The sequence below is a fragment of the Podarcis tiliguerta genome (assembly GCF_965153285.1).
Source record: "Podarcis tiliguerta genome assembly, chromosome: 1".
Taxonomy (NCBI): domain Eukaryota; kingdom Metazoa; phylum Chordata; class Lepidosauria; order Squamata; family Lacertidae; genus Podarcis; species Podarcis tiliguerta.
This window is the reverse complement of record NC_139534.1, coordinates 47531489-47559086: the sequence shown is the minus strand read 5'-3', so window position 1 is coordinate 47559086 and position 27598 is coordinate 47531489. Positions and strand designations below refer to the sequence as shown.

The 27598-nt window shown below is 39.6% G+C and overlaps 2 protein-coding genes and 1 long non-coding RNA gene across 5 annotated transcripts in view; 2 read left to right on the top strand and 1 right to left on the bottom strand.

The window, feature by feature from the left end:
- PTPN4 (protein tyrosine phosphatase non-receptor type 4) overlaps positions 1–23182 on the top strand; it is a 78771-nt gene extending 55589 nt beyond the window's left edge. For 2 of the 3 annotated variants that reach the window (XM_083430498.1, XM_083430500.1), the window contains 8 exons: positions 4245–4411; positions 7927–8017; positions 8107–8168; positions 8835–8981; positions 9636–9764; positions 11053–11201; positions 13006–13141; positions 15280–23182. In XM_083430498.1, coding sequence (XP_083286624.1) covers positions 4245–4411; positions 7927–8017; positions 8107–8168; positions 8835–8981; positions 9636–9764; positions 11053–11201; positions 13006–13141; positions 15280–15363 — 965 coding nt within the window. In that variant the 3' untranslated portion in view covers positions 15364–23182. Of the gene's footprint in view, positions 1–4244; positions 4412–7926; positions 8018–8106; positions 8169–8834; positions 8982–9635; positions 9765–11052; positions 11202–12988; positions 13142–15279 lie in introns of all 3 variants that reach the window. The other variant, XM_083430499.1, reaches the window with a different exon arrangement.
- Positions 11210–27202, bottom strand: LOC310673239. The gene is made up of 3 exons (XR_014508933.1): positions 27130–27202; positions 26493–26627; positions 11210–11315 (listed from the first exon to the last, which is right to left on the bottom strand). It is a non-coding gene; the product is annotated as an uncharacterized lncRNA (long non-coding RNA).
- The window catches only part of EPB41L5 (erythrocyte membrane protein band 4.1 like 5), a 57781-nt gene continuing 56949 nt past the window's right edge, over positions 26767–27598 (top strand). The window contains exon 1 of the mRNA XM_083430520.1: positions 26767–27242. Coding sequence (XP_083286646.1) covers positions 26927–27242 — 316 coding nt within the window. The 5' untranslated portion in view covers positions 26767–26926. The remainder of the gene's footprint in view (positions 27243–27598) is intronic.

The following is a 27598-nucleotide window of genomic DNA, read 5'->3' as shown; positions in this document are numbered from 1 at the left end:
GCATCTTTTAACAAACATTGTACGACACAAGCTTTTGTGGACTCAAGCCCACTTCATCAGATGCATGAAGAGCAATCTTAGTTAATATGTATGTTAAGAAGAAGATTGTAAGGTGGGCATTGAGTGGTAATGAGATTTTTAAAATGTAGTCAGTGATAAAATACAAAGTTTCCCTGTACTAACAACAAGAATCCAGTAATTATTTCCTCACTTCCACATTCCCTTCCCCAATGCCCTTATCACTCTTGTTAGGTATAACAGGGGTACACAAGTGACATAGCCTCATATACCATATGGAATTTCATTGGCTGACCTTAAATTCCAGTATTACGAAAAAGGAAGTAATATTTTTCTGTCTGCTTTCTCTGTGCTGTTCAGGGTGTTATACGTGTCTTGTCATGTATTTTGTTACTCACCTTTTTCCTAAGCTAAGAAAGCCAAACATTTTAGCTTTTCCTCATAGGGAAATTGTTTCAACATCATTGATCAGTTGAGTTCCCTTTTCTGTTTCTTTTCTTACTCAGATAATTAGTTTTTATTTTAATTGGATGGCCTGAACACAAAATTTCAAATTCAAGCACACCATGGATTTAGGATACTAGTGGACTTTTTTTCATTCTTTCTTAATTTCCTTCCTTTGCCAGTTTATTTCAGTCATCATTTTCTGGTTAGTCACTACTAATTCAGACTCCACCTGTGTATATGAAACTAGTGTTTCTCCTGACCTCCCCCCTTGTTTATCTTTCTACTCATAACCTACATTGAATCTGATTTGCTATTTTGTTGCCTATTTAACTACTCTGTAGAGATTCTACTGGAGTAACTCCACCTGGGTTTTCAGCAGCACTAATACCTTGGTGTCATCTTCGTACTTGGCTATCCTGTCTTCAAATCACTTTTCAAGAGGCTAAATAGCACAAGGAACCCCCATTTCCCTCTACAGTGATACCTCGGTTTAAGAACTTAAATCTGTTCCAGAAGTCCGTTCTTAAACCAAAACCATTCTTAAACCGAGGCGCGCTTTCCCTAATGAGGCCTCCCGCCGCTGGTGCCCTTCCACCATTCGGATTCCATTCTTAGACCAAGGTAAATTTCTCAAACTGGGACACTACTTCCGGTTTTGCAGAGTTCGTAAACCGAATCGTTCATAAACAGGACTGTTCTTAAACCGAGGTACCACTCTATTGTGAAAATTCCTGAATTTTGCTTGTAGCTCTTCAACCAGTTAGATTCCTAAGAGGAATTGTCCTCGTATCCTACGACATAGTCGTTTACTCAGGGCCCTTTGGTGAGCAACGTAAAAAAACAACTGTTTGGAGGTCCAAATATATAATGTCTGCCAGAGTCTAATATTTGTTTGATACACTCAGAACATTCTGAAAAGCTTAGTGAAGTAAGAGAAGTCTTTTGTAGTTGTCAGAGGTATTCTCAATTAGCAACCTTAGTTCTGTATGTCTTAAACATGTGAACTCTTAACAATGTTGTCCACCAATTTATGTGGGACAGATTAAACTAGTGAACCTGTAATTTCTTGGGTTTCAGATTTCTGGCATAGTTACTGATTTTAGTGAGTAGCATATTTCCCCTATTCAGGTTCTAGAGAACCCTTGAATTTTTGTCACCCACACTCAGAGACAGGTTGGTTTTTAAGTATTCAGTTATCCCCTAAAGTCGCCTTGTATTTGACTTAGTTCTTCAGATTCCCTCCCCTACCACAAAAATTCATTTGGGTGTGTCTGTCTTAACTTATTCACAGTGAAGAACAGCATAAAGTTCATTTAGCGTCTCTGCAGTCTTTCTGTCCTCTCCAGAATAAATCATTTCACACATTGTCATCTAATGGTCTGACTTCCTCTCTTGCTCATTTCCTGCTTCTGATGTATTTATAGAATTTTTTGCTGTAATGTTTTTGTAGCAATATAATCTTCAACATAATATTTTTGCTTGTCTTATCAGCCTGAATTATTCTTACCAAAGTTTGTAGTCCTTAATTTTTCTGTCGTGGGTAAAACTTTTTAAAGCATGCCTTTTTATATAGTATCTTGGTCTCTGTTTTTTAACTCGTGTTCTAAAACTAGCAGTCCTAGGCACACGTCTTTGGGGGAATTGGTCTCATTTAACTTAGTGGGACTTACACTAACAAGGAAATGATGAATTGGATCTGGCTGTAGGTGTCACAGTTGTAGCTTTCTTACAAGGCTCTCCTGAGGGTTGGGAAACCTTGTTCTATGGAATGTGGTGCAAGAAACTGAGGAAAAGCTCATGGAAGCTGCCAAAAATCAGACACTGAGGTGTGTTCTACATTTATGGAAGACGTCTCTGCCTGATTTTCAGGGATTTTCACTGAACCTTAGAAGAGACGTTTTGGAGGGCTGTTTGGAAAGGATGAGGTGGAAAAGTAATTTTTCAGCTACTTCTGTGGGATGATGCTCAGGTTCCAACTCTATCTGTTTTTGCATGCTGTCACTAAACATTTATTACGGAGGTATTTGCACAGGTCACTGTGCAAGTTCAACATAAGAACCATGTAGCAAAGAAATAGGATAAATAAAAATTCTTAAGCAGAACAGTTGAAACTGGCATAAAAACCTTCATATATTCATTTTTTTAAAAGATCATATTTTTTTTAGTTCATCTTTATTGCATCCTAGTCCCAGAAAATAAATTAAGTAGGTGTTTTGATTTAACTTGCCAAGCTGATGGGCTCTCTGTGTTGATTGTCATATTAGTTTAAATAAAAGACCATGAAATTGAGAATTTAGCAGACAGCCATGATTTCCTCCTCCAATTTTTTTGCACATTTATTTTAGTTACAAGCATTACTAATAAAAATATGTTTGTATTCGGCAAATACTGTCTGGCATGTATGTATATAACATATGTTGTTTCTGGGAAAGAAATGAATGCAGGATGGTTGTTAAGTGATAACAGCATTTGTTGTTGTTGTTTAGTCGTTTAGTTGTGTCTGACTCTTCGTGACCCCATGCATTCTAGTAAAAAAATTTTTTTTAAAAAATGGCCTTTTCTATCCTTAATTAACAATCACACCACTGGATAATAAAATGTAAAGCCAAATGTTTTCCAGGTACAAAGGAGAAGGATACCAGAGGTTTTTTTTTATTGATTTAAATGTGTGGATTGATATTACATAAACAAATTCAATCTAATACATTTTGTATCAATAAACCTCTTGTTAAAATTGTAGCTAGCTTGGGGTTTTATCTCTCTGGTGCAGGGTGTTTTGACAGGAGTTCCTTTCCCATGATGTGATCGCACAGTAGTGGGAGAAGAAAGCAACCACCTAGATCAGTTGCTTGGAATTTTTGCACTCAAGCACACCCCATCATGCAGAAAAGATCCATGCATGCGCATTTCCTTCATGTGCTCTCCCTGGTCCTGAATGGGGGCAACTGTGCCCCTGAATGACCAGGTGTGCAGCCTTGGAGTCATTTTGGACTCTAAGCTGTCTATGGAGGCACAGGTCAATTCTGTGTCCAGGGCAGCTGTCTACCAGCTCCATCTGGCAAATACTGTATGGCACTGGCATACTGGTGCATGCTCTGGTTATCTCCTGCTTGGACTACTGCAATGCATACTACCTGGGGCTACCTTTGAAGGTGACTTGGAAACTACAACTAATCCAGAATGCGGCAGTTAGACTGGTGACTGGGAGTGGCTGCCAAAACTATATAATACTGGTCCTGAAAGACCTGCATTGGCCTCCAGTATGTTTCTGAGCACACTTCAAAGTGTTGCTGCTGATCTTTAAAGCCCCAAACTGTCTTGGCTCTGTATACCTAAAGGAGCATCTCCACTCTCATCATTTAGCCTGGACACTGAGATCTAGCTCCCAGGGTCTTCTGCTGGTTCCCTCACTGCAAGAATGTGAGGTTGCAGGGAACTAGGCAGAGGAGAGGGCCTTCTCGGTAGTGGCACCCACCTTGTGGAACACCCTCCTATCAGGTGTCAAGGAAATAAACAACTATGTGACTTTTAGAAGACATCTGAAGGCAGCCCAGTATCAGGAAATTTTTTATGTCTGTTTAACAATTTTTATATGTGCTGTAAGCCACTCAGAGTGACTGAGGAAACCCAACCAGATGGGTGGGATATGGATAATAAAATTATTATTATTAATTTATTAATATTAATGTTAATTAATGTAAATTAATGGATGAAGCAGCTGTCTGCAGTATTGCAGAGTTCTCTTCCTCAGTAATTATGCTACTTATTGTTTATTGCAGCTGTTTATGATGTGGTAGAAGAAAAGCTGGAGAGTGAGCCAGACTTCCAGTACATCCCTGAGAAGTCCCCACTAGATGGTGCCCACCAAGATGATATTGCTCTGAGGGAATCGATGTTTCAACTGGCAGAGGGGCTTATCACGGGAACTGTCCTGGCTCAGTTTGATGTAAGTAATGTATTTCCTGGGGAGTGTGTGCTTCTTGGTTTGCTTTCCAGCTGAAAATCCTTTACTCTTGGGGCTAGGAGATAACCTATAACTAGATCCACATTACTTTGATTAGGTCAAGCAGTATAATGGCATTCCTCCCTTGCCTCTTTTCTTCCTTCCCTCATAAACATTTGTGGGCTCCATTTAAAAATCAGTGTTATTATCTAATATCTGTTTCTTCTGAGTGAAGTTGAGCCTTTCTTAATAGCTATAGGCAAACTCCTTCTTAGTGCTTCCTGATCAGCTATGGCATCTGTTTCCCTTCTGTACCATGGCCCAATAAGAGAATATGGGGTAAAACGCTCCTCAGTTACTATTATGTACCGCTTCCATTTTCTAAAATGTGTGTAGTGCTAACCATGTGGCCAGAGCTGTAATCCCAAACGCACTAGATAGCTTTTGGCAGTGATGCTCTCCCTCAGTACTCATGAATAAGCTCTTGGCATGGTCAGAGATGGCACTGACCATATGCTTGGAAGATGCAAATGGAGAGGTCTGGTTCAAGTCTTTGCTTTAGACCAGGCTTCCCCAACCTCGGCCCTCCAGATGTTTTTGGCCTACAACTCCCATGATCCCTAGCTAGCAGGACCAGTGGTCAGGGATGATGGGAATTCTAGTCTCAAAACATCTGGAGGGCCAAGGTTGAGGAAGCCTGCTTTAGACTAACGTTTTTCTTTTGCTCAGGGACAGCTTTTTGTCAACATGATGCCCCCCCAGACGTTTTGGAGTACAACTCCTATTAATCCCTGCCAGCATTGCCATATTGTCCAAAAATCTGGAGAGCACCAGATTGGTGAAGGTTCCCATATGGAAATAACTAGTTAATTGACTCTCTTTGTAAACTATGCCAGGTTTTCAGTCTAATCTGTTGTGAATGAAATATTCAACATTTAGCATTACATAACACACGCCATTACACGATAGATTGAAATATGTACAAATGTAGGTCAAATTTTGGTCTGCCACTCATTTTTCTGTCTATTCTAAAATGTGTGATTTAAGACAATAGTTTTTTCAGCAAAGATTGCTAGAATGTTGTCAACATCAGTGAACTTCATTTTCTGTAGATCTATTAAAATAATTGATTTAATTGCAGTGGTACCTCAGGTCACATACGCTTCAGGTTACAGACTCTGCTAACCCAGAAATAGTACCTTGGGTTAAAAACTTTGCTTCAGGATGAGAACAGAAATTGTATGGCGGCGGCACAGCAGCAGCGGGAGGCCCCATTAGCTAAAGTGATGCTTCAGGTTAAGAACAGTTACAGGTTAAGAACGGACCTCCGGAACGAATTAAGTACGTAACCAGAGGTACCACTGTAATTTCATTTCAAGTATTCTTTCTTTTTTGCATCAACACATGCATATACCGATTAGGCACTACACTCTAATTTTATAAAGAAACAAAAATGAAAATAGTAGTTGGTGACTTTCGGGTTATTCCTAATTTTGCTGGTGAGTTTTTTTTTCTTTTGCCACTAAGTAAGTAGAGGAAGTGAATTGGGTATATATAGTTTTTCTCCAGCTGCTACCATTCTTTCGTTTCAGAAATATAAGTGAGTATATAATTCCTTTACCTTCAGAGCATATTGCTCATTTTGATTACTTTAGTAATGCATTTCTCTTCTCCGCTAGCCCTAAGGCATTAAGAGGAATAAACAATATGGTTTATGTTCTGCTTTATGCTGCATAGGGACTCAACTGTCTCTCATTCAGGCTTCTTCCTATGACTGTATAAACCCACAAAATAGGGTGTTACTTTCAATTTGTGTGTGGACTGGAAGAAAACATCTTTCATGCTTTTTTGAAGAATCTTGTACTGGGTACTGTCACAGTTCTCATGACTAGGTGGGCTATTATTTAGACAAAATATGCTATTTCTTATATTCTCCTTATATTCTTCTTTCAGCTTAGGCAACCATCACTTTTGTGGTCTCATTTGCATGGCATGATAAAGCAAACCATGGGTTATGGAGACACTGCAAGTGTGTGGCCTCCTGGAGAGGAGCTCACTGCCACTTTGCTGCTGTGCCACATAGAGTTAATCTAGGTTTGACTTAATATGTATTCATTTATTTGGCTCCCCAAAGCAGTTTACAAGCTAATAACATACATAAAGCAGTTATACAAAAACAATTTAAAACATTTATAAATATTTTTTAAAAAACAGTTTAAAACAACAGCAGCACTTGCATAAAATCAATTCAAAGCTCAAGACAGCTCTACCAACTGGGATATAGGTTTTAGAAGGTTTGTAAAAAGAGAAACATCTTTAGCAGGAATTTAAAAGACAATAAATATAGCTAAGGGCATAGAATCATAAAATCAGAGAGTTGTAGAGTTGGAAGGGACCCTGAGGATCATCTAGTCCAACCCCCTGCAATGCAGGAATATGCAGCTGTCCGAAACAGGGATTGAACTTGCAACCTTGGCGTTATCAGCACCATGCTCTAACCAAGTGAGCTATCCATCTGTGTGATACACAATGAGAATGAGTTCCAAAAGGTAGGTGCTGCCTCACTAAAGGTCCAATTTCAATATTGTGCAGAATGGACCCCCTGATAGGATGCAGGATGCTATCTCTTGCAGAACACAGTGACTGGGTATGTAGGGGAGCAGGTGGTATTTTCAGTACCCTGGCCCCTTTGCACACTGGTAGCTAACCGGCAGGGACATGAGTGGCGCTGTGGTCTAAACCACAGAGCCTAGGGCTTGCCGATCAGAAGGTTGGCGGTTCGAATCCCCACAACGGGGTGAGCTCCCATTGTTAGGTCCCAGCTCCTGCCCACCTATCGGTTTGAAAGCATGTCAAAGTGCAAGTAGATAAATAGGTACTACTCCAGCAGGAAGGTAAACAGCATTTCCATACGCTTCCCAACCACAGTGCCTCTGTTTTGCCAGGACTGAGTGAGTTTATTGTCCTTCATCCAGCACACCACTGAATCTAGGCATCAGGATCGTTAACTATATAAACCAAGAACTGCAGCTTGTAGCTGGTGCAGAGATAGAGTAGCCATAACCTTTCGTTTGAAAGACACAGCAATCCAAACATTGGTGTGGCAGTAAAAAGGACTGAAGAGGAGCAAAGTGGCTGCAAACTCCTCTCCCATTCATACAGTCTCAGTAAGCCACAGTTTGGCCTACTGTGCCATGTGAACTAGGTCTATATATATCTTGTCATTTCAGGTAGGTGACTCCACATTGCCTTTTGCTCGTGGCTTTTTCTCTTAAAGCAAGGATTATGCATGCTATACATGCCAGCCTTCAGACATGTTATTTGATGCAAATTTTAGGGGTAAAGTTAGCTTACTGAAAAAAACTGCAAAAGTGTAAAATGCATGTGATGCTTCTCTTTTCCAAGCAGGGAACAATATGTTTGTGATAAACGTGTTTTGTTTTGTTTTGTTTTTGTACCATGTCTCATGATTACTCAGATTCTGCTTGTTACAACCTGCCATTTTTGTTTCTGTTCAGCAACTTTACAGGAAGAAGCCTGGGATGACAATGTCTTGTGCCAAATTACCTCAAAACATTTCCAAAAATAGATACAGAGACATTTCGCCTTGTAAGTGCTTACATGGATATCAGCTAATGCATTTCATTGGTTACCATTTGGAGAATTTTACATAAGTGTTTGTTTTCTTTTTTTCTCAGATGATGCTACACGGGTTATTTTAAAGAGTAATGATGATTACATCAATGCAAATTATATAAATGTGAGTTGGAGATTGCCATTTCTCTTCATGTTAATTCCATGGTTGGATTCAGCAGTGAAACAATTAGCCCTTTGGATTTTAAAGACGTACAAATATTTATTTTAAAATTTCATTTGATATTGCTTAGATATATTCTAGTTGGTTAATGCAGTTGTAACATAGATGGAGAGAATCCTGCTCATGTAGTTCCTCATGTCTTTTGGAAACAGAAAAGTTAATAATTTTTCTGCTTATTCCTTCCCCAGGTGTTAAAAAGTCCTGGAATGAACTTCCAATTAAAATAGTGGTTAAAGAGGAAAATATCTTGATGTTTGGTCAAACTGTTTTAGAGTAGCAGTTGCCAGTTAATTATGCAGTAAAACAAATTTCTAGCTTTCTGTTTATTTCTAAATATATGCTGCAATTTCATAAAGCACTTTAAAGCTGTTTACATTGATTATATCTATACAATACAAACCGCATTAAAAAAAACTAAATTCACAGATCATCAGTTGACTATTTACAGAATAGGTTTCCTTAATCGTCATCAGCCTTGTGGCATAGAAAAGCTTTCAACAAGCATTTAAAGGTTAAAATAGAAGGCACCTGCTGAAGGTTACATATGATTTAGGCAAGAGTACACAAAGTTGTGAAGTTACTAAACACATTCTGCAATTTTATTTTTAGATGGAAATCCCTTCTTCCAGTATAATAAATAAATACATTGCTTGCCAAGGTCCTTTACCAAACACTTGCCCTGATTTTTGGCAGATGATTTGGGAACAAGGCTCATCTATGGTTGTAATGCTAACTACTCAAGTGGAACGAGGAAGAGTAAGTCAGTCTGTAATTTTAACTCTTAAAAGCTTGTAATTCCAATGCAATGCATCAGGAAGAAATTAATATGTGAACTAAATATTCAAGAGGATTGTCAATCAGTTTCAAAGGATAACACTATTCATAGACTAACCTGTACTAGGAACAGCCTAGTGAACTGGAAAGAGAAAAGTTGTATGTGCTGAGAGAGTCCCTGTTTGTTCTTGTGTTGTTAGGGAGTCTACTTTAGCAGTTCTAGTTTAGATAAGATTTTTTTTTGGGGGGGGGGGGATAAATGTAAATATATTTTATTTCTTGCATTTGCGTGCTGCATTGCAAAGTACTAAAATAAAGAAATGTTATGAAATAAAAAACAGAGTTTTCTCAGGCTAAGTTATGTGGTTCTACTTTTTATAGTAATCATGGAGTATCTATTTCCATGGTCAAAATCGGGTTTAAATATGGTGAATGGAAACAAAGGAAGTATCCTAGCTAAAATCTTTCTTTGACAATTTTTTTTAAGGGCTGTTATTACTTCCTTAAAACAGTGTACAAGAAATCATCTTATTGCATGTTTCAGATAACAATGAGAAGTAGCTAAAATTGATCCAAATGCAACTTTTGGAATCTAAGCAGAAACTTTTATTTTTTAAAACAAAAACCTGTTGACAGGTGAAATGCCATCAGTACTGGCCAGAGCCCACCGGAAGCTCCTTGTATGGGAATTTTCAGATCACTTGTCATTCAGAAGAAGGAAATCCTGCCTATGTCTTCAGAGAGATGACAATGTCTCATCTGGAGGTGAGACAGACCGTTCACCGGCTATTTATGTAATTTTGTGAAGCCCTTTAAAACTAAAACCATCTCACTGCAAAAAGTTCACGGCAACATTAATCTTTTGATTGTTCTTTTTAGACTCCCTAGAGAAATGGCCACTGTGTCACTATTCCTTGTTACCTTTTGTTGCCAGGTCAAACTTTTGTTACATTCTATTTGATCCAGTGTATTAAGCTTGGGGGTGGGCAGAAATCCATGACACTGTATGCTAATTAGCTATCGTAATTACATTTTAAGATAATGAAATTGATGCTCTTTTTATGATTTGCAAGGCTGTCATATAAAAACTAAAAAGCTGGCTGGGGTGGATGGGAGTCCAAGTCCAATAACACACGTTGGCTACTGCTGGCTTAAACATTTATCACTGTGAACTGTAACATAAGAAAAATGTAAGTTTTATTCCAATTCTGTTGTTGCTCATGGAGCTAGCACAGCTGCCTTGTGGATCTGTTGATTTTCCACATACTTATTTGTGTCGAATACAGCAACATATTTTTGTGGCATTTCAAAGACTAACAAATTTATTCTGCCATTAGCTTGTGACTAGTTATACACTAGCAGCTCAGGAAAACACTTCACACATCAGTTGAAGTGGACTCTAGTTCATGAAAACTTACGCCGTAATAAATTTAAGACTTTAAAGGTGCCGTAAGAGACTCTTTGTTGTTTTTCCTGCAGCAGACTTAATATGTCTACCCCTATGGAAATAAAGATACAAGGCAGAAATTAGGCAAAATGGTAGACTAGTGCTTTTCCTCAGGAGAAACAGACTTCTGCCCGATGCATGTGAAACACAAAATCTTGTATGCACTTAGGTCTACATAAAGTGGCTCAATAAAATATGTAAATTTACCTGTTTTGTATCTTTAAAAGGGTGTGGGGAAGCGTCCAGGTGCTGTTGGAGTCCACTTCTCAGTCCCAGCCATGATCAATAACAGTCCAAGATTATGGGAATTGTAGTCTGCCCACATCTGAAGGACCACGGGTTTCCCCATACCTGTTTTAATGATTATCTTACCTTTAACCTCAAATCAGCACAGCATATGGCCCATGGGGTCTATTTTCGAAAATCCACAGGACACTTTTTAATGATCTTGCACTTGGTTTAAATGGCATGAAGCATCCAGATATTTATTTTGTGACACGTGAAAGTAGAAACTTGAAACCGAGATAGGCTGACTTTGACAATTAAACTTGTTATAGGAAAACACTGAAATGATCTATTACATTTGAACAAATTTTGTTTTGCTAGAAAAATGAGGACCGTCAGCTTACTCAAATCCAGTACATAGCATGGCCTGATCATGGGGTTCCTGATGATTCCAGTGACTTCCTGGATTTTGTGTGTCTCATCAGGAAAAAAAGAGCTGGCAGAGAAGAGCCAGTTGTTGTTCACTGCAGGTATTTAGCTTGTAGGGAAAACTCACTGCGCCTCCCCTCTTAAGATTTCAACCAAAAACCTTATTTCATTTTGTAGCCACCTTCATTTTCAAATATAGAGCTGAATTCTTGTTTCTGTTAAATTAAAAGAAACAGTTACTTGCTGTGTTCTTTTGACCTTCTGGTTTTGAAGGAGAATAGCTTTACCTAATTGTCTGGAAACATGTTTTCATGCTTCATAAAGCTATGATGTCTTTATGTGCCAGAACTGGATAGAAAACTAATTTAGGAAGCTGTACTAACCATGCATGTGAACTATGAGGCTAAAATAGAAATGGCTAAACTGTTTTAAAGAGGGGTACCTTACTAGTAATGTACAGAATACCGGTAATTGTGCATTGTATTGTTTAATAACATGTTGCTAGCAGCATGCATGGCTTCTTTATTCTTCCTTCTGGCCTAATAGCCAGTTCTTAAGTTTCTGTAGCTTTTTCATCTGTACAGCAGCTACAGCAGTTCTGTCCCAGGCTGCTGTGCTTCTAAGCTGTTTCTGGTCACCTACAAGTGGTTTTCACTCAGAATAGGTAAATAGGCTAGGGCTCAGTTTCAGGAGCTTCATTAACTAAACATCAGCTGCTGGAGACTATATACGTGGGTTCTCCCATTACACTGTAGGTCAAAATCATAGATACCAGACTAGAATTCTTTCATTCTTGTTTGAAGTTCTAACTGTTGTTTTCATATTCAGTTTTGGATTTTGGCGTCATCACAAGGTCTGAGGTCAAAAACAATATCAGTCATGCCTCATTACAAAAATGAAATGTATTGAAATGTATCAATGCCACATTGTCTGGTCCATATTCTTTTGCTCCCCTTCCTATGTGTATGTGGATTGACTTTGATTATTGTTGATAAATCAGTAATAACTGACTGCCATCTAGTTGAGACCTGGCACATAAAACCTCATGGGTGGGATCTACCTAATGAGCCATCAGCGGAATGCAATGGGGCTCCCCCCCCATGCCCCCTGAAATTGGCTCTAGGGTTATTCAGTGAACTCCCAGAACAGCACACACAAGGGGGAGCTGAATGATTGCACAGGCAGAACATTCATTCCAGTGCAATGCTGAATTCCATCTAGTATTCCAAAAGATCTATTCTCTGGCTGAGCTCTGGAGTGGAAATGGGTACAGTCAAACCACTGTTCCTGAACACTTCGGTTATCGTACGTTTCAGCTCCCGAACGCCGAAAACCCGGGAGGAAGTAAATGCTCCGGTTTTCAAATGATTTTCAGAAGCCAAACATCCGATGTGGCTTCTGCTTGAGTGCAAGAAGCTCTTGCAACCAATCGGAAGTCGCACCTCGGTTGTCGAACATTTTGGAAGTCGAACAGAATGGATTACATTTGGCAATCAAGGTTTGACTGTATCTGGTCTGATAATCCTGTGAATTATGCCCTATTTTTCTCTTTATCCAGTCTTCAGTGTTTGCTACCACAAAAGAAAAAAGTTACATAGAATTCTAAGAGACAAACTAAGCACCAAAGGATAATTATGGATGCAGGAGAGCGCCAGAGTTCAGGAAGACCTTGTTACTCAAACCATGTTGGATGGAGCCAGAAAGAGCAGCTCCTGGCTATTCCTTGAATATTAAGAGATCTTGAATATATACTGTTACTCTGTACATTCTAAACATGTTGATGGATCACATGGGTTCTAGTAAGCATAACACCCAAATAAACTACATAAGTCTGAAGTTAGCATATATCTCCTAAGTGCTTTAAAATATTAAATGTGATAAGAAGTAGTCCTTTTTATTTTACAGTGCCGGGATTGGACGAACAGGAGTTCTTATCACTATGGAAACAGCTATGTGTCTCATTGAGTGCAATCAGCCTGTTTTTCCCTTGGATATTGTGAGAACTATGAGAGATCAAAGGGCCATGATGATCCAAACTCCTGTAAGTTATTGATACATTAGAACAAACTGCTTCCAGTATCACAGATGCCTAACAATGACTTTTAAATAGGTGACACTTAACTGAATTTTAAAGAGAGAACTAATTTAAATTTTTAAATAAGTATTGATTTGTATGTACCGTATTTTTCACCCTATAGGACGCACTTTCCCCCCTCCAAAAATGAAGGGGAAATGTGTGTGCATCCTATGGGGCGAATGCAGGCTTTCGCTGAAGCCTGGAGAGCGAGAGGCGTTGGTGCGCACCGACCCCTCTCGCTTTCCAGGCTTCAGGAAGCTATCTGCAAGCCTTGCGAGCCCGGCGGGAGTTCCCGCGGGCTCGCAAGGCTTGCGGATAGCAGCCTGTTCTGGGGGCTGGGGGAAGCTCGGGCTTCCCCCGCCCCAGCCCCGTGGCTGGGGGGGGGGATAATTTTTTTTATTCATCCCCCCCCCCAAAAAAAAACCCCGAGGTGCATCTATGGGCCGGTGCGCCCTATAGGGCGAAGAATACGGTAACTTGCAGCATCTGCTTTGTCAAACAGATGTTATTTGTTGCTGGTAGTGGTAGACAGTTATGAGAGAAACAGATACAAAACTTTTAGCCATACATATAGCCCCCTTGCATGAGGGAGCAAACAAACCAGGAACTCTTCCATTAATTATAGTTTCTAATGTCATGCATGCTGGGAAGCCGTGGTTAAAGCCATAGTCTGAAGTTGGCCTAATATCCTGGCATTTTCTGATGCCTATATACCATAGTTTTTTTCCATTTTCTCCAAAATGAGAAATTATAGTTAATGTAAGACTTTATTGATTGCTCATTCATTTGCGTTATAAGAGGAGCAAAGGGGCTATGCATGGAGCTAAAACATTCACTTGTATTGGCTTATGCTAGCCTGACCCCAGCCGTTGTGTCTGGTGTCCAACACCTGCTTTCCCCTCCTTCTGTCAAACAACAAAGGAAATGATTAGCAAGGTCAGAGCTGATGCTATTCATCTTCTGTGCACACAGTACAGGAACACCATCTGTGGACTCCAGATGTTTCCTCCCCTCTTCATAGCACACTTCCATGCATGGAGTAGGAAAAATGTACTTGCAAGAATGTTTCTGCTTACATATATCTTTTTCTGGATCAAGGTGCACATATTTGATGCAGAACAAGCAGTTAACCATACGCGAGTTTATTTAGAGATCATGAAATGAAGTGAAGGTTTGCTTTTAAGTTCAAGAAGGAAATTAAAACACACATAGGAAAAGTGATTTAGTGTTCTGTTATCGCCATCCTAAAACTGAAATCTGAATCTTTCCGTTTCCCCTGTAAATGTTCATACTTCTGCATGTTATCCACAAGGTGGCATTGTCCTAGGTTTCATGTTTTAAATGTGAATTTAGATTCACCCTATATATTAGAAATTATGTAGCTATTGTCTTGTGCGAACACAAATTTCTTTTTAGACCTTTGTTTCTCTAGATGCACTAAAGACTGATTATATGCTAATAAAAACCTGAAAAAGTAGCCTATGGATACTATAGAATATAGGATGTTATAGAACCTAGAATTCGTATTTATTCTAATGATCAGAGTGAGCAACTTGAACAATATTTAAAGAATGTGTCAATGGGAGAAAATCTCAAGAATGAATTTCACATTCATTCTTCGTTTTTTCTTTTTAATTTGCAGCCCTTGAAATGTAAGTTTATATATTTGTATATGAAAACTTTTAAACTGTTGTATCAAACAGTGTCACTCAAGTACTGAAGACTTCCATCAGCAAAATGGAGAGGGAAACAGTTTTTAATGAAGCCCCGTAGCCCCCCCCCTAAGGTTTTCCAGAGCAGATTTAGGAGGGGTGAGAGGAGAATAAGGGAGATTTTTAACAATTGTTTGCTGATGGATGCTTTACCATCAGTTGTTCCACAGGGTTGGAGTCGGAGAAAAGCACAGAGGAAAGCTATTCCCCCCCCCCATCTTACCCCCCCCCCCCCGAAGCCTCTCCTGCAGCATGCTGGTCACTGGATCCATCCTGTAATATTTTCAGCACAAAATTCTTCAAGTCTTTTAAGTTTATCCTGATAGTTCATTGTTAGTTTCCCCAGTTTGTTTTTCTGTGACTTATAAATTATTGCACTGTTCTTTCTAGAGTCAATACAGATTCGTTTGTGAGGCTATTTTGAAAGTGTATGAAGAAGAACTTGTTAGACCTTTAACGACTTCGCTGCATTAATAGAAAACAAAAGATACCTTTCAGAAGAATCCATACAAGACACTGGTGTGCCATAACATTACTTGCAAGAAATGGTGTCTGAAAACAATGAAGAAATGAAAAGGACATGGAAAAAACTTCAGCACTATTGCACTTTATGTTGAAACTGAAAATTGGTCTCTAAAACACTATGATTTTTCTGTGTTGGAAGACTCTTTCTTCATGCTTTGCTTCGAACAAACCAGACTTAAGGAACTCCGTGACTTGCCAGACATCATTGTAGTGCCATACAGTCCCTTTTTGTTTGAACTGCTACAAAAAAAAAAAAAGGCTTGGAACACTTTTCACTCTTTGGTTGACACCTATGTCTTTTTAAAGCAACAACAATACACACAAAGCCATTTCTTCCAATGCTAAATTTTGCTGTGTTAAGATCCTTGCTGTTTTGTTTTGTTTTTTATTTTGGTGAAACATTAGCAATATTACTACTACTAGACACACTGCCTACTGAAGCAGCACATTTTGCCCAGTGCCGTTCTAAGGATCTAACCTGATTAATAGTGGAAAGCTACATTTTCGTCTAACTCAGCAGTAGCTGCATAAAGGCCCGTTTAACCAGCATCTTATTTAGGGTGGGATAGGAGGGGCATTTATTTTTGACCTGGTAGCTCTGTTTCTCAGCATGTCACAACATTGGTGTGTTTTGTAACATCTGACGACATTACCTAATGGGAATGAATGCATGTGTTTTGTCTTAACCCCTTAAGTGCCTTGAGACAGTGTATGTCTTTAATGACAAGGCACTTGTATTGGCCCTAAAGGGGGAAGTATCATCATTGTAACATTTACTTTAGCAGGTTCACACTTTAAAGCATGGCCCTTGGTGCTTAGAATATGGTACTTAGAATACGATAGGGGGTCACAGAAATACCATTCCTTCTCTTTCTACAAGTACCTGCATGCTACTATGGGTAGCAAGAGCACCCCAGCCTATTAAATAAGTAATAATTGTTTACTGCTATGAAATGAAGTGGGAAATCTGACACATTCCTTTCAACTGGTAAAATATTTGCAACATCAAATGTAAAGCCAGTAGATAGTTTTAGAATTTCTTTCTTTTAGCCTTCCACTGAGAAAAAAAAAGCTTTGTAATTGAGTACGCTATACCTTTTTGATAGTTCTGATAACTGTTTTAAAACTTCAAGGTAAGCTTTCCCCATGACCTGCTTGCCAGTTACATTTCCTGAGTCCACATTTGTGCTTTCTTGAGTCATGTTTGTGCTATACTGTGTTATGACAAGACAAAAGGGGAGGAAGGTGCATAAAATGCCATCAGCTTGTTCCCAAAACATTTATGCTTTCCATATGTTCTTTGGGATCTCTGTGTACTTTTGTGCTTTTTTATTTGTGTGCCTCTTTTTTTGAGGTCATTAGCATGTATGCAATTGGAGGCACTTAATTGATACAGAATCTGAACTCATTCTAGGGTCATGTAAAGGTTTTTGTCTCCTTTTTATGAAAGAAGAAGATCTGAGACAGCTTATTGCACAATATGCATTTAGGATTCAGTTGTTTCTTTATGAAAACCTACACTGCCCTGTATTAAAAAGGTTTGAATAATTACTGATTTTTTAAAAAAGCAGAATATGCAGACTATAGATGACAATATGAGGTTTGTCTTTTCTTTAAAAAAACACACACAAAAAAACACATTTATTCTCCTCTATATGTATTGGAAGGGGCGGCAAATCTGCTGTATAAAGTTTGTACTCAGTGCCCTGAAATTGGTGGTGCAAAGTTGTAGCAGCTCTTCATCATGATACCAAATGAAAGAGAAACTTTATTTTTTTTCAAAAAAACAAAACCTCATCTGCTGGCCTGTTTGTTTATTTTTAAAGCAAATCCAGTAGTCTCCATTTCTGGTTTTGAAATTATTGCATTATTATCCTTTTAATATAACTTCTTGAGTCAGTGTAGAAATGAATGCTAGTGTCAATTCCTTTCACCCAAAGTGTAGTTTCAGTAGGATGAGGTGTAATGGGCTTCTTAAAACACACACACACACCCCTCAGTCCCTAACTGAGCATTTGTCTAGGGTGTAGGAATACACTTTTGTCTGCTCTCACAAATTGGAATGAGTGCTTGATAAACTGCTACTTTTGACAGCTCTGAAATTGAAGCGGGATAGTGGATTCAAATGTTCTACATCAATTGATAATTGAAGGATCCCGTGGCTTTTAATAGTTTGTTTCTGTTCAACACAAAATGAAAGGCTGAAATGCACTTTTAAACTATGTTTCAGACAGTTTCAGATTACCCAGCACAATGTGAGTAACTGCTAACAATATTGCATTGCACTCTAAACCATCCTTAGATGTTAGTGCAAGCAATGTAAAGTCCTTTTTATAGAAAGCCTCCAGTAGTTCTATCAACCAGTCAGGTGGCAAATAAGAATATAAATGATGCTATATACTGCATATTCATATTCTATTTTGAATCGCTTACTTCAAAAATGGTTTCATACCTAGAGAAGCCTTTTCTGCTTTTAATTTGGAAATTGTTCTGTGCCATAGTGTTGGTTATTTGCAGGACTAATTTAAGCATTTGTAACACATTAAAGTAAATACTAAATTACTGCATCCATTCTAGTGAAACGTGTGTTACTATTGCCAATGTATGTTACTGTTGCCAACATATAAATGAAAACAGCATTGCCCATTTTATAAACATACAAGGGAAGTTACTAGAGAGTTGTATATCATTGATATTTTAAATACACTGATTTTCTTATGTGAGGTTGCCAAAGCAATTTGAATCCATGAGAAACATTTATACCACAATGTATAGTTTTGTTGGCATATATTTTTGGTACTTAGGATGTTGATCTGCCAGATAGGCAGAAACATTAGCTGCCTTCAGGCCTCCATCTCCCCTGATATAAGCTGATTTAGGGCAATGAAGAAATATGGGAAGAGATTAGTTTGGTAGGGTAAGCAGCAGATCAACAAGCCACAGGAATTTCCCTCAAATGCACACATAGTAAAGAATGGATAACAAATTAAAGCATTATCATGCCATAAAAGTGGATCTTCACAACATGCATCTTCCCATAGTGGTATAAATAGCCTTTTACAAGTATTTTTATATGGCCTAAAAATTAATACTGTTCATTGCTTTGCATTGGGTTATGAAGATCTGTATCAAGCTAAAAAGAAAAGGGAAAAATATTTTTTGTATGTTTTTTCATTCTGTACAAAACATGAATGTATGTTTCAGGAATAATGACATATAAAATGATGGGTGTTATGGATGTTGGATTTTATGAATAATTATTTTCTTACTATTTGCTAAAAAAAAAGATGGGAGAGAAAAGAATCATATGTAACACTTCCTGTTGTTGTTGTTGTCGTTGTTGTTGTTTTAATTCAGGTTGTTTTAATTGTAAATAAGAGCCATAGGGAAATGGTTTAGTGCCAATGTATGTTTCCGATGTATGTTTTTTGTGTTTTTGTTTTTTATCTTAAGGACTGAAAACTATGATTATTTAAAGTACTTTTGAAGGTTTCTAATGCAGAAATCTAGGACTCTTGAAAGACTTCTTAAAATTGCTTTTTTGCCTTTTTAGGTGTGTGGCTTTTGGGGTGGTAGAGGTTTACCTTGGAGAAAGTTAAATATTAAGTACCCTCAGTGTCAGTCATTCTCTGAGCAGCATGGCTTTAAGTGTGCCAGCTAATCATGCCACTTAGAGCGTACTCCCTCCAAATCATTGGAGTAGACATCCACTTCCAGTGCTGCAGTAATGTCCCTATCTTAACATAAGAACAGGATTCCTGGTTGTCCCTTAGTGGTTTTCCTATACCCAAACATGCATCATTTGAAACCAAGATCAGCATAAGGCCACAAATTAAGTCTAAAATATAATACATCTTCACTGATGTAATAAAGCCTATCATGTTAATACACTGTAATCCAGCCTATTAACATACTAGAGAAGTAATATCTTATAGGGTAGCAGTATCCCACAGCTCCCAATTTAGAAATGCTGTCCTATCACAGAAAGCACAAAATGCAAGTGCAGAGAGCTGGGGAGAGGTTTTTGATGGAAGTAGTATGGCTTGCACCTTGCCACAAGCAATGTGCAGATTTAGGTTTGTTGCATCTGTGGAAGGTTGAAAAGCAGCAGAAATACTTCAGTTGCAGCTGTGCATGAAGGCCCAGAAGGAAATGTCGTATTGTAGAATCTCAGCGGTTTTTTCCATCTGGTGGAGCAGAACTCTATTATTTTTTGGGGAAGGGGCTGCTTGATAGGGGGCAGAGTGTAACTAAGAATAGGCAGTGTGTGGTTGGCAATGGATGGTTACCCAAGCTCCTGAAAGTCTTAGGAGTTCTTGCCATATACTGTATCTTGCAGGTGCTGTTCCTCAGTCTTTGACTTGGCTGTTGGAAAGCAATGGAGACACCTGGTACTACCTGCACTTTTTAAATTTCTGGCCTTAAACTTGCCTGTATAGTTAGATTCACAGATCACTTAGATCAGCATATGCTGTGCAAGAGAAAGTTCAGCATATTATGCAGTCTCTCCTATTTTTACGTCCCAACACGTAACAAAATACAGACTGAATCCATGGCATTGTAAATATTCATGCGCAGAGAGAGGGGGAGGGAAGCAGCCCGAGAAAGCAGCTTGGGATGTGCAGGGGAATTGCTCATTGCCCTGGTTATTAAAATAAGCCTCCGGATGTTATCCACAAGGCTCTTGGGGTGTTGAAATGAAGTTGTATGTTGACCAGAGGGTTCAATGAATTGTGTCTCCTTCCCTTTTTGCAGTGCAACCGTAAGCAGTTGATATTCTTCACTGCAATCCTTGTTGGGCTGAGAAGCTGATTAGGGTGGGGGGGAAAGCTTCAACCAAGTGAAGTGACAGATGCCTTATACAGTGCCATACAGTGGCTTGGATCTAAAGGCATTCTTGTGCAAGTGGAAAGCACTTGACCACAATTTCTGCTGATTTTCCTCCTCCTCCTACAGACCCTGTACCACATCACTTGCCATGCTAGAAGGTCCCTTGACCCTCAGGAGTATAATTTTGAGGCTTTAGTGAAGAGGAATGGTGGGAAAGCCCATATCTTTGGATGCAAGCTGATAATTAAAAGTCTTGTAACTTACGATCTGGGAATCATCTTAAATTATGTGTCCTAGATTTCCTGCAGATATCCCTTGGGTCTCTTGTAGTAGCTTGTGTGTAGGTGTGTGGATGCATGCTCTTCCTAATTTTAATACCCAGCTGCCATGTAGAAACAAACACAAGCCTTTGTTTCCGTCATTATGCAACACTAACTTTCAATTTGCGCTATTACCACTTGCAATGGAGGAAAGGAATTTTGGGTACAGATGTTAAATTGTAACCAACAAGTTCATTGTATAACAAAGTATACTGATTTGTTAAAACTGCAGAGCCAAGGATGGCAATACTGGAAGTGACGTACAGGAAAATCAATATGTTCGCTTTGATTTAGTCAATGCCGCCAAATTAGAAGAAATACAAACCAAAGTTAAAATGGTTGCTTCTCAGTCTTTGGAATGGTATAGTAAAAAGATTAGGAGAAAGTCTTCTTTGCCTATCCGGAACTTTGAATGCTTAACTTTAACAACCCATAGGCTTTCACATCAGTTGCAATCTGAGTTTTTAAGAAAGTTTAGAAAGTATTTGCTTTCAATCATTGGAGGGCAAGTGGTGAAATTGTATTGCCTTTAAACCAGAGGTGACTAATCTGTTGCCCTCCAAGATGATGTTGGGACTCTTAACTCCCAACAGCCTTGGCCGGTGTGGCCAGTTGATGAGTGTTGTAATTCAGCAACATGCGGAGGGGAACAGGTTAGCCGCCCCTGCCTCAAACCAAATGTTCTGGCCTTTGAGAGATTTGAAGACCACTATGTTAACACTTTGGAAATGGCTCTTTGGAAACAATGTTAATACTATGGAAATGAAGAGACCTTGACGGACATTATTTGGTGGAATTACTTGATATTTAACACATTTTAAAATATTTACTTTTTGCCTAAATTTCTTGAATTTCAAATAGTAGCACTTTATCTAATGCTTTACTACTGACAGAGGTTTTGGAGAAAATAAAATTTGCTACCAGGTTGGAGAGAGAGAGATACTTAATTGTTTCCTGTTCAGAGTTGATTGGGATTGTTCCTCGTGTGAATTGTTTTATCAGTGCGCTACGCTTCTGACCTGTTTTCATCTGTTTTAAAATGCATTCTAGTAAGCTAAACACTGTCTACACTACCACACAGCATACGGACCTTAAATATCAAGGCCTGAGTACCATTCTGTGGTTCTCGTACAGCATCCTGTTTTGTGGTATTATAGCAGTGCAACTGTTGTTAAACATATTTCTGGTTTAGGTTTTAAAACCGTAATCATCATCATAATGATACTAAAAGTAACCCCCACAATGTAGCTGCTTACAAGTTCTGATTGTTTTTTCTCGGTGGATTTCATTTAATTTAGTAGTTTACTGTGCCTAGGGACTCCTGGGTTGGGCAGAGAGTTTTTCTATGTGCTGCTTCTTGGCTCCATCCTTGTTGCTTCCAGACTTTAAAGACCTTTGGGAGTAACCTCTGAGGAAGAATAGGGAGTTGTGGTTAGGGGAAACATCAGTGCTTACTTGGAAGTACTTCTGTGTATCCAGGGAGCTCTCTGAATCCTGGCTTATATATTTATAGCTGCTTAGCATTACTAATATTTGCATAAAACTCTGGAAATTGGGGGTTGGAGGTGGGTATTTAAGTTGTAAATTATAAAGAATAGATAATGCACAAAAATAGTTTTTAAAGGGAAAAAGTTGCAATTCCTTATACACAAAGGCTATAATATGGTTGGAGCAGTTAAAACAATTGGCACTAAGTTATTTTGTATTCCTCTATAGGAGTATGTCCACAAACTTCCCAGTGCAATTTGAAGGGGCTGGGCTTCAAATTTAACATGAATTTATATGGCTCTGATCGTCCTAGCAAATACTAAAAAAGAAAAGAAAAAAGTGATTTGTCTAGTTTCCCCACCCCTTTCCTGTCACAGGTGCTATAGTATATGTGTAAATGTAAACCTAATACTGTGTCTTGATCATAATCCACAATCCTTTTGGGCGCCCAAATTCATTTATTTTTGTTGCTAGTGGTAATGAATTTGCATCCCCGCCCCCCGGTGACGTTGCATTGTCCAATTCAGTTGGGTGTTGCACTGCCCAGTGAGCTGGCTTTGAGCATCTCAGTAGGTCATCTCTAATATAATTGTGCATCTTCTGTTTACTACACAAGTTTATCTGATATAAATAGATTTCTCTTTTGAATTTATGTGTTTATTTTATTTTTAAGGGGGGGGAAACACTATTTAGCTAAGAACCTCTATGCTAAGCAGCAGGAAATGTGCTCCGTTGAAAATGACATGCACTTGAATTTGGTCAACACTGGACAATGAAAAGAATTCAGCATTCATCACTGCAGCTACTGTATGTTTTAAAAGGGCCTTATGTATCTTGCCTGCATTGGGGTAAAATGAGAGTTCTTGCCATTAATAAAGTACACTAATGTTCTACATACTATACCAGCAGCTCCCCAGAAATAAGAGAAATATAACATTTAACAAATCTTGTTTTTAGTCTTAAGAGCAACTTCATTATGTGAAATATATGCTGTTATACATATTTTGTGGATATATTTAATTTTGATTGACAAATAGTTGTCTAGGTACAAACTTGAAGAAAAAAACATAGTTTACTTGTGGATCTTAATTGTTTAATTGCAAAATAAAGATGTGCTTTAGTAATTTAAAGTTTGGAGATTTTTTTATTATTATTGAAAGTTGCTAGATATTCTGCGGCAGTACTGATAATTATCAATGGGTTTTTTGATCTTGGTCTTTGGACAGATTTTTTTTTTTTTTTGCATGCATGCATGCAAACAGTGAGGGAATTGCTGCTTCATTTGGTTGTAAACTTACAGTATATGGAAATTCAGTGATACTTAAGCATTGTTGATCCCATTGTGAACATGCTGCCCTTACCAGAATTAATACTAAAGGTGATCTAACCTTGGGGCTATTTTGTATGCACACACACACACCTCAGTAGTGATAGAAGAGTCTCCTGTATAACATGCTACTGCTGACCACTTTGCTGTTTGATCATGCACATTTATCCTAATGAGGAATAGTAATACTAGATTGGCATATCACAGATAAAGACAGAATTAGGTTGAAAACATGAATAGAAACACGGCATGGGAGGAAGGGAATTTAACCCTGCTGTGGTCTTCTGATATTTCTCTATAGTTAATGCCAGTATAGTATAGTAAAGTGGTTAGTGTTCGAATTCTCACTCAGCCATGAAGCTCACTGGGTGACCTTGGCCAGTCACTGCCTCTCAGCCTAACCTCCCTCACAGAGTTGTTGTGGGGATTAAATGACGGACGGGACGTACACCACCTTGATGGAAGGTGGAAAATAAATGCAAGCAAGCAAGCAAACAAACACATTAAGTTTCCAAAACTCATTAACATAGCCTTGGCTTTTCACTGTTTGATGATGAGGGCATACTGGCTACTATAATAAAAAATCAGCTAGACAAGGCCAAACAATGTGACAAATCAGTTTCTCTACCTTGGTGTTTCATTTGCCTTCTACAAATCACAGGTTTCTGCTTCTTCAGGATAACTGAGCAGGGGATGGAAGACTACAATTCTCCATTGCCTTACTTGGTGAATCGTGTAATTTGCCAATTATTTTTATCTTAATATTTCAAGAAAAAAATCTCACATCTCTTACCCTATTTTATATACAGTGGTACCTCAAGTTAAGTACTTAATTCGTTCCGGAGGTCCGTTCTTAACCTGAAACTGTTCTTAACCTGAAGCACCACTTTAGCTAATGGGACCTCCTGCTGCTGCCGTGCCACCAGAACACAATTTCTGTTCTCATCCTGAAGCAAAGTTCTTAACCCAAGGTAACATTTCTGGGTTAGTGGAGTCTGTAACCTGAAGCATATGTAACCTGAAGCGTATGTAACCCGAGGTACCACTGCATATATATTTTGCCACATCTTAATTCTGTATCCCTTCTCAATAGAAATAGGTTCCGTGCAATCTAGTCCTGAAATTGTTTCAAACAGTTCTTCCATGTATTCTGCTAAATTGGTATAATCAGCCTTTTAATACCTTATCTTTACCCCTATATTTCTCTTTTGTCATCCAGTTCTTCAATTACTTCTTGTGTTTTATCTTTTTTTCCTTCATTTCTTCCTACAAGTCTTTACACTTTCACCTTTGTTACATGTTGATCAAATACTTTAAAAATATTCTTTCATTGTGTTTACAATGTGTAGAAATAGTGCAGATTTGACCTTGATTTCACAATGCCCAGCCAGATGCCCACAGAAACCTGCAAGCCGGACATAAGTGCAACAGCCCACCTGTGATTTCCAACAATTGGTATTCACAGGTACAATGCCTCTGACAATGGAAGCAGAACACGGTCATCTACTTGCTACTGATAGTGTTGTTTTCCACGAATTTGTCTAATCCACTTTTAAGGCCAAGTTGGTAGCTATTACTGCCTCGTATGGGAGCAAGTGCCATATTTTTAACTATGCAACTGATTCAGCTCCATTCAGATGTCTACTAGTTCTAGTGTTAGGGAGAGGAGAAAAACTTCTCTTTATCCAATTTCTCCATGTTGTGCATAATTTTATAAACTTCTATCATGTCACTTCTTTATTCCCACTGCAATCCTAACACTGCAGGGGAAGGCTGGTGCATAGCCAAGGTAGGCAGGTGTCTGTTCAGAGATGTAAAAGATTTTGCGATGCCTCTCGGGCAGCCCAAAAGACCTCCACATGTATTAACGAGAGAAATTTAATTATACCTGCCTTTTAAGTCTCAGGTAAAGGGCACAGGTGATAAGTTTGGACTTCAGGCTCTGTATCACTGAGAAAAAGGAAAGTTCCAGAAATGCTGACATGCATATGACTTACCCTACAGCATAAGGCACACTGTGCTGCCTTGCTTACCTTCAAATGGCTTAATTGAATGTTAGGCTGAACACACCTTTTTGGCTGGTATCTGCTAGCACAAGAAGCAACATTACTATTTGCTGAAAATTGTCTTTGGATTTGGGTAGTAGGTGTATGGAACTGGTGCAGGTATTTGGCATGTGTGAGGGTCTTCTACACCACACATGGCAGCGAACCCACTTTTACCAATGAATGTACGCTCAAAAAAGGGAGCTGCGGCCAATCCTAAATCTCAGGGATGGGGAGCCTGGGGGTTCTCCAGCTGAAATAGTGAGTATGCCCCTACTTTTCTAGATTGCTTCCAAACAACCTGTTTGTTGAACATCCTAATTTGTTTGCAAGGAGCTTGTAAGACACCTGTTTTATCGGGTGTCGGGCTGTTATACAGTGCCATGTCAAGCAATTGTCCTGCGCACTTTCCTGTCATTCATCACAGAAGCCTGGGTTTTTGTGGAAGTGGGTTTGTTGCACAATAGCACCAAAGTCACCCTCCATGGACAATCTGAATTTGCCAGTAGGCAAATGAATCGTAGCAGCAAAACAAGAGAACGTTTGGAAGCACTCCTAATAAATTTTGCTTAATGTGGGTTCATTGCCCCTTAACATTGTCTTTATGGTATCATATATAGCTGGGTGGGTGTGAATGTGGTAATCCTATGCACATTTACCTGTGGGAGAGTAAGCCCCCTTGAACCACACGTTTATTTCTAAGTAAATAGGCATAGGATTGTGCTGTAAATATTTTTTGATCATATATGCTGGAGCAAGGAACTTCTGGGGTAAGGGAATGTTGCTTCCTCAACCTAATTCTATGTGATTTAGGGATCCTAGGGAGGAGAAGGGGGCACGGGACGGGCCTTAAGCAAATGGAAGGAACAGAAAGCCCTCTGCCAGCTATGAGGTCAGGCTTCTGGCAAAAGGGATCTGTCCCCCCTCCCAGTTCTTCACCCGCAGCGGCTGCTGGACGAGGGGCGGGAAGAGGAGGGATGGCCCTGCCTACCTACCACCAGGATGCACCGCCGCGGATTATCCGCCAGGGAAGGCAGCCTTCTATACATGCAATATGTGCGTCTTTACCTGCGTTGTTTGCACGATGTATTCGAGATGCACGGAGTTGGGCCGCGTTTCCCACTTGTTCGTGTTATCCGGAGCGCACTGCTTAGCATTTTAATATAAATCGAGAGCTGACTCGGACAATGTTGCTTCTTCCTGCTGATTTAAAGTAGAATATATCAGCGATCGGGTCTTGCTAGGGAATATTTAAACACGGACTTTCTTGACTCGCCTCCCCAGTTGATTGATTGAATTTATATACCGCCCTATATCCAGAGGTCTCAGGGCGGTTCACAGAACACGGGTTTAGCCCCCCTATACCTGGGACCATTAGGGCTGCAGCTCCAATATAAGCAAGGGTAAAATATCGGGACCTGTTCGGAGCCGGCAGAGTGTTTTAAACGAACAAATGCATTTGGATTTTTAAAAATGTGACGGGTGGGGGGCAGGTTCGTGTGATGCAGCCAGGCTGCCTCGTGCTTTCTGGAAACGAGAGGTGGTTGTTGTTGACCTGTTTGTTTTGTTGCTGCCTTTCCCTCCGCTCTCTCTCTCTCTCGCGGCGGGAGCTGGGAGAGGAGGAGGCCAGAGCAAGGGAGGGGAGGGAAAAAAGAAACACAGGGCGAGGAGGAGGAGGAGGAAAGAGGCGGCTCCTTGGCCTTACTCAGCGGCCATTTGCCTCCGCCCCTCGTCGCTTAGCCGGGAGTCCTTCCCTTCGGAGGCGACGCGCCGGTCGGGAAAAAGCGCAGCTGGCCGAGGAGAAGAAGAGGGAGGCTGGTACGTGGCTTTGGGCGTCTGGGTCTCGCGGAGGCTGTCGACTGTTTTCTGGAGGGGAAAGGCGGGAAAATAATGTCCGGGTTGGAGGGGGGCCGGGGGGGGGGAATGTGCGCTGAGAAGGTGCGTCTCTCTCTCTCTCTCTCTCTCCTCCCTGTTGCGTCTCAACTGTTGCTTGCCTGGCGCTTTCCGAAATATCTCTTCATTTAAAAGCAACATCCAGTCCTCTCTCTTTCTCTCCGGGTCTCGTTGCCCCAAAGCGACGCCTCTTACTTCCCAGGCGTTCCCGTGGCTCTCCAGCCTTTAGCGCCCGCCCCATAAGTAGCTATGCCTGCCCGAGTGTGGGGCGACGACGACCG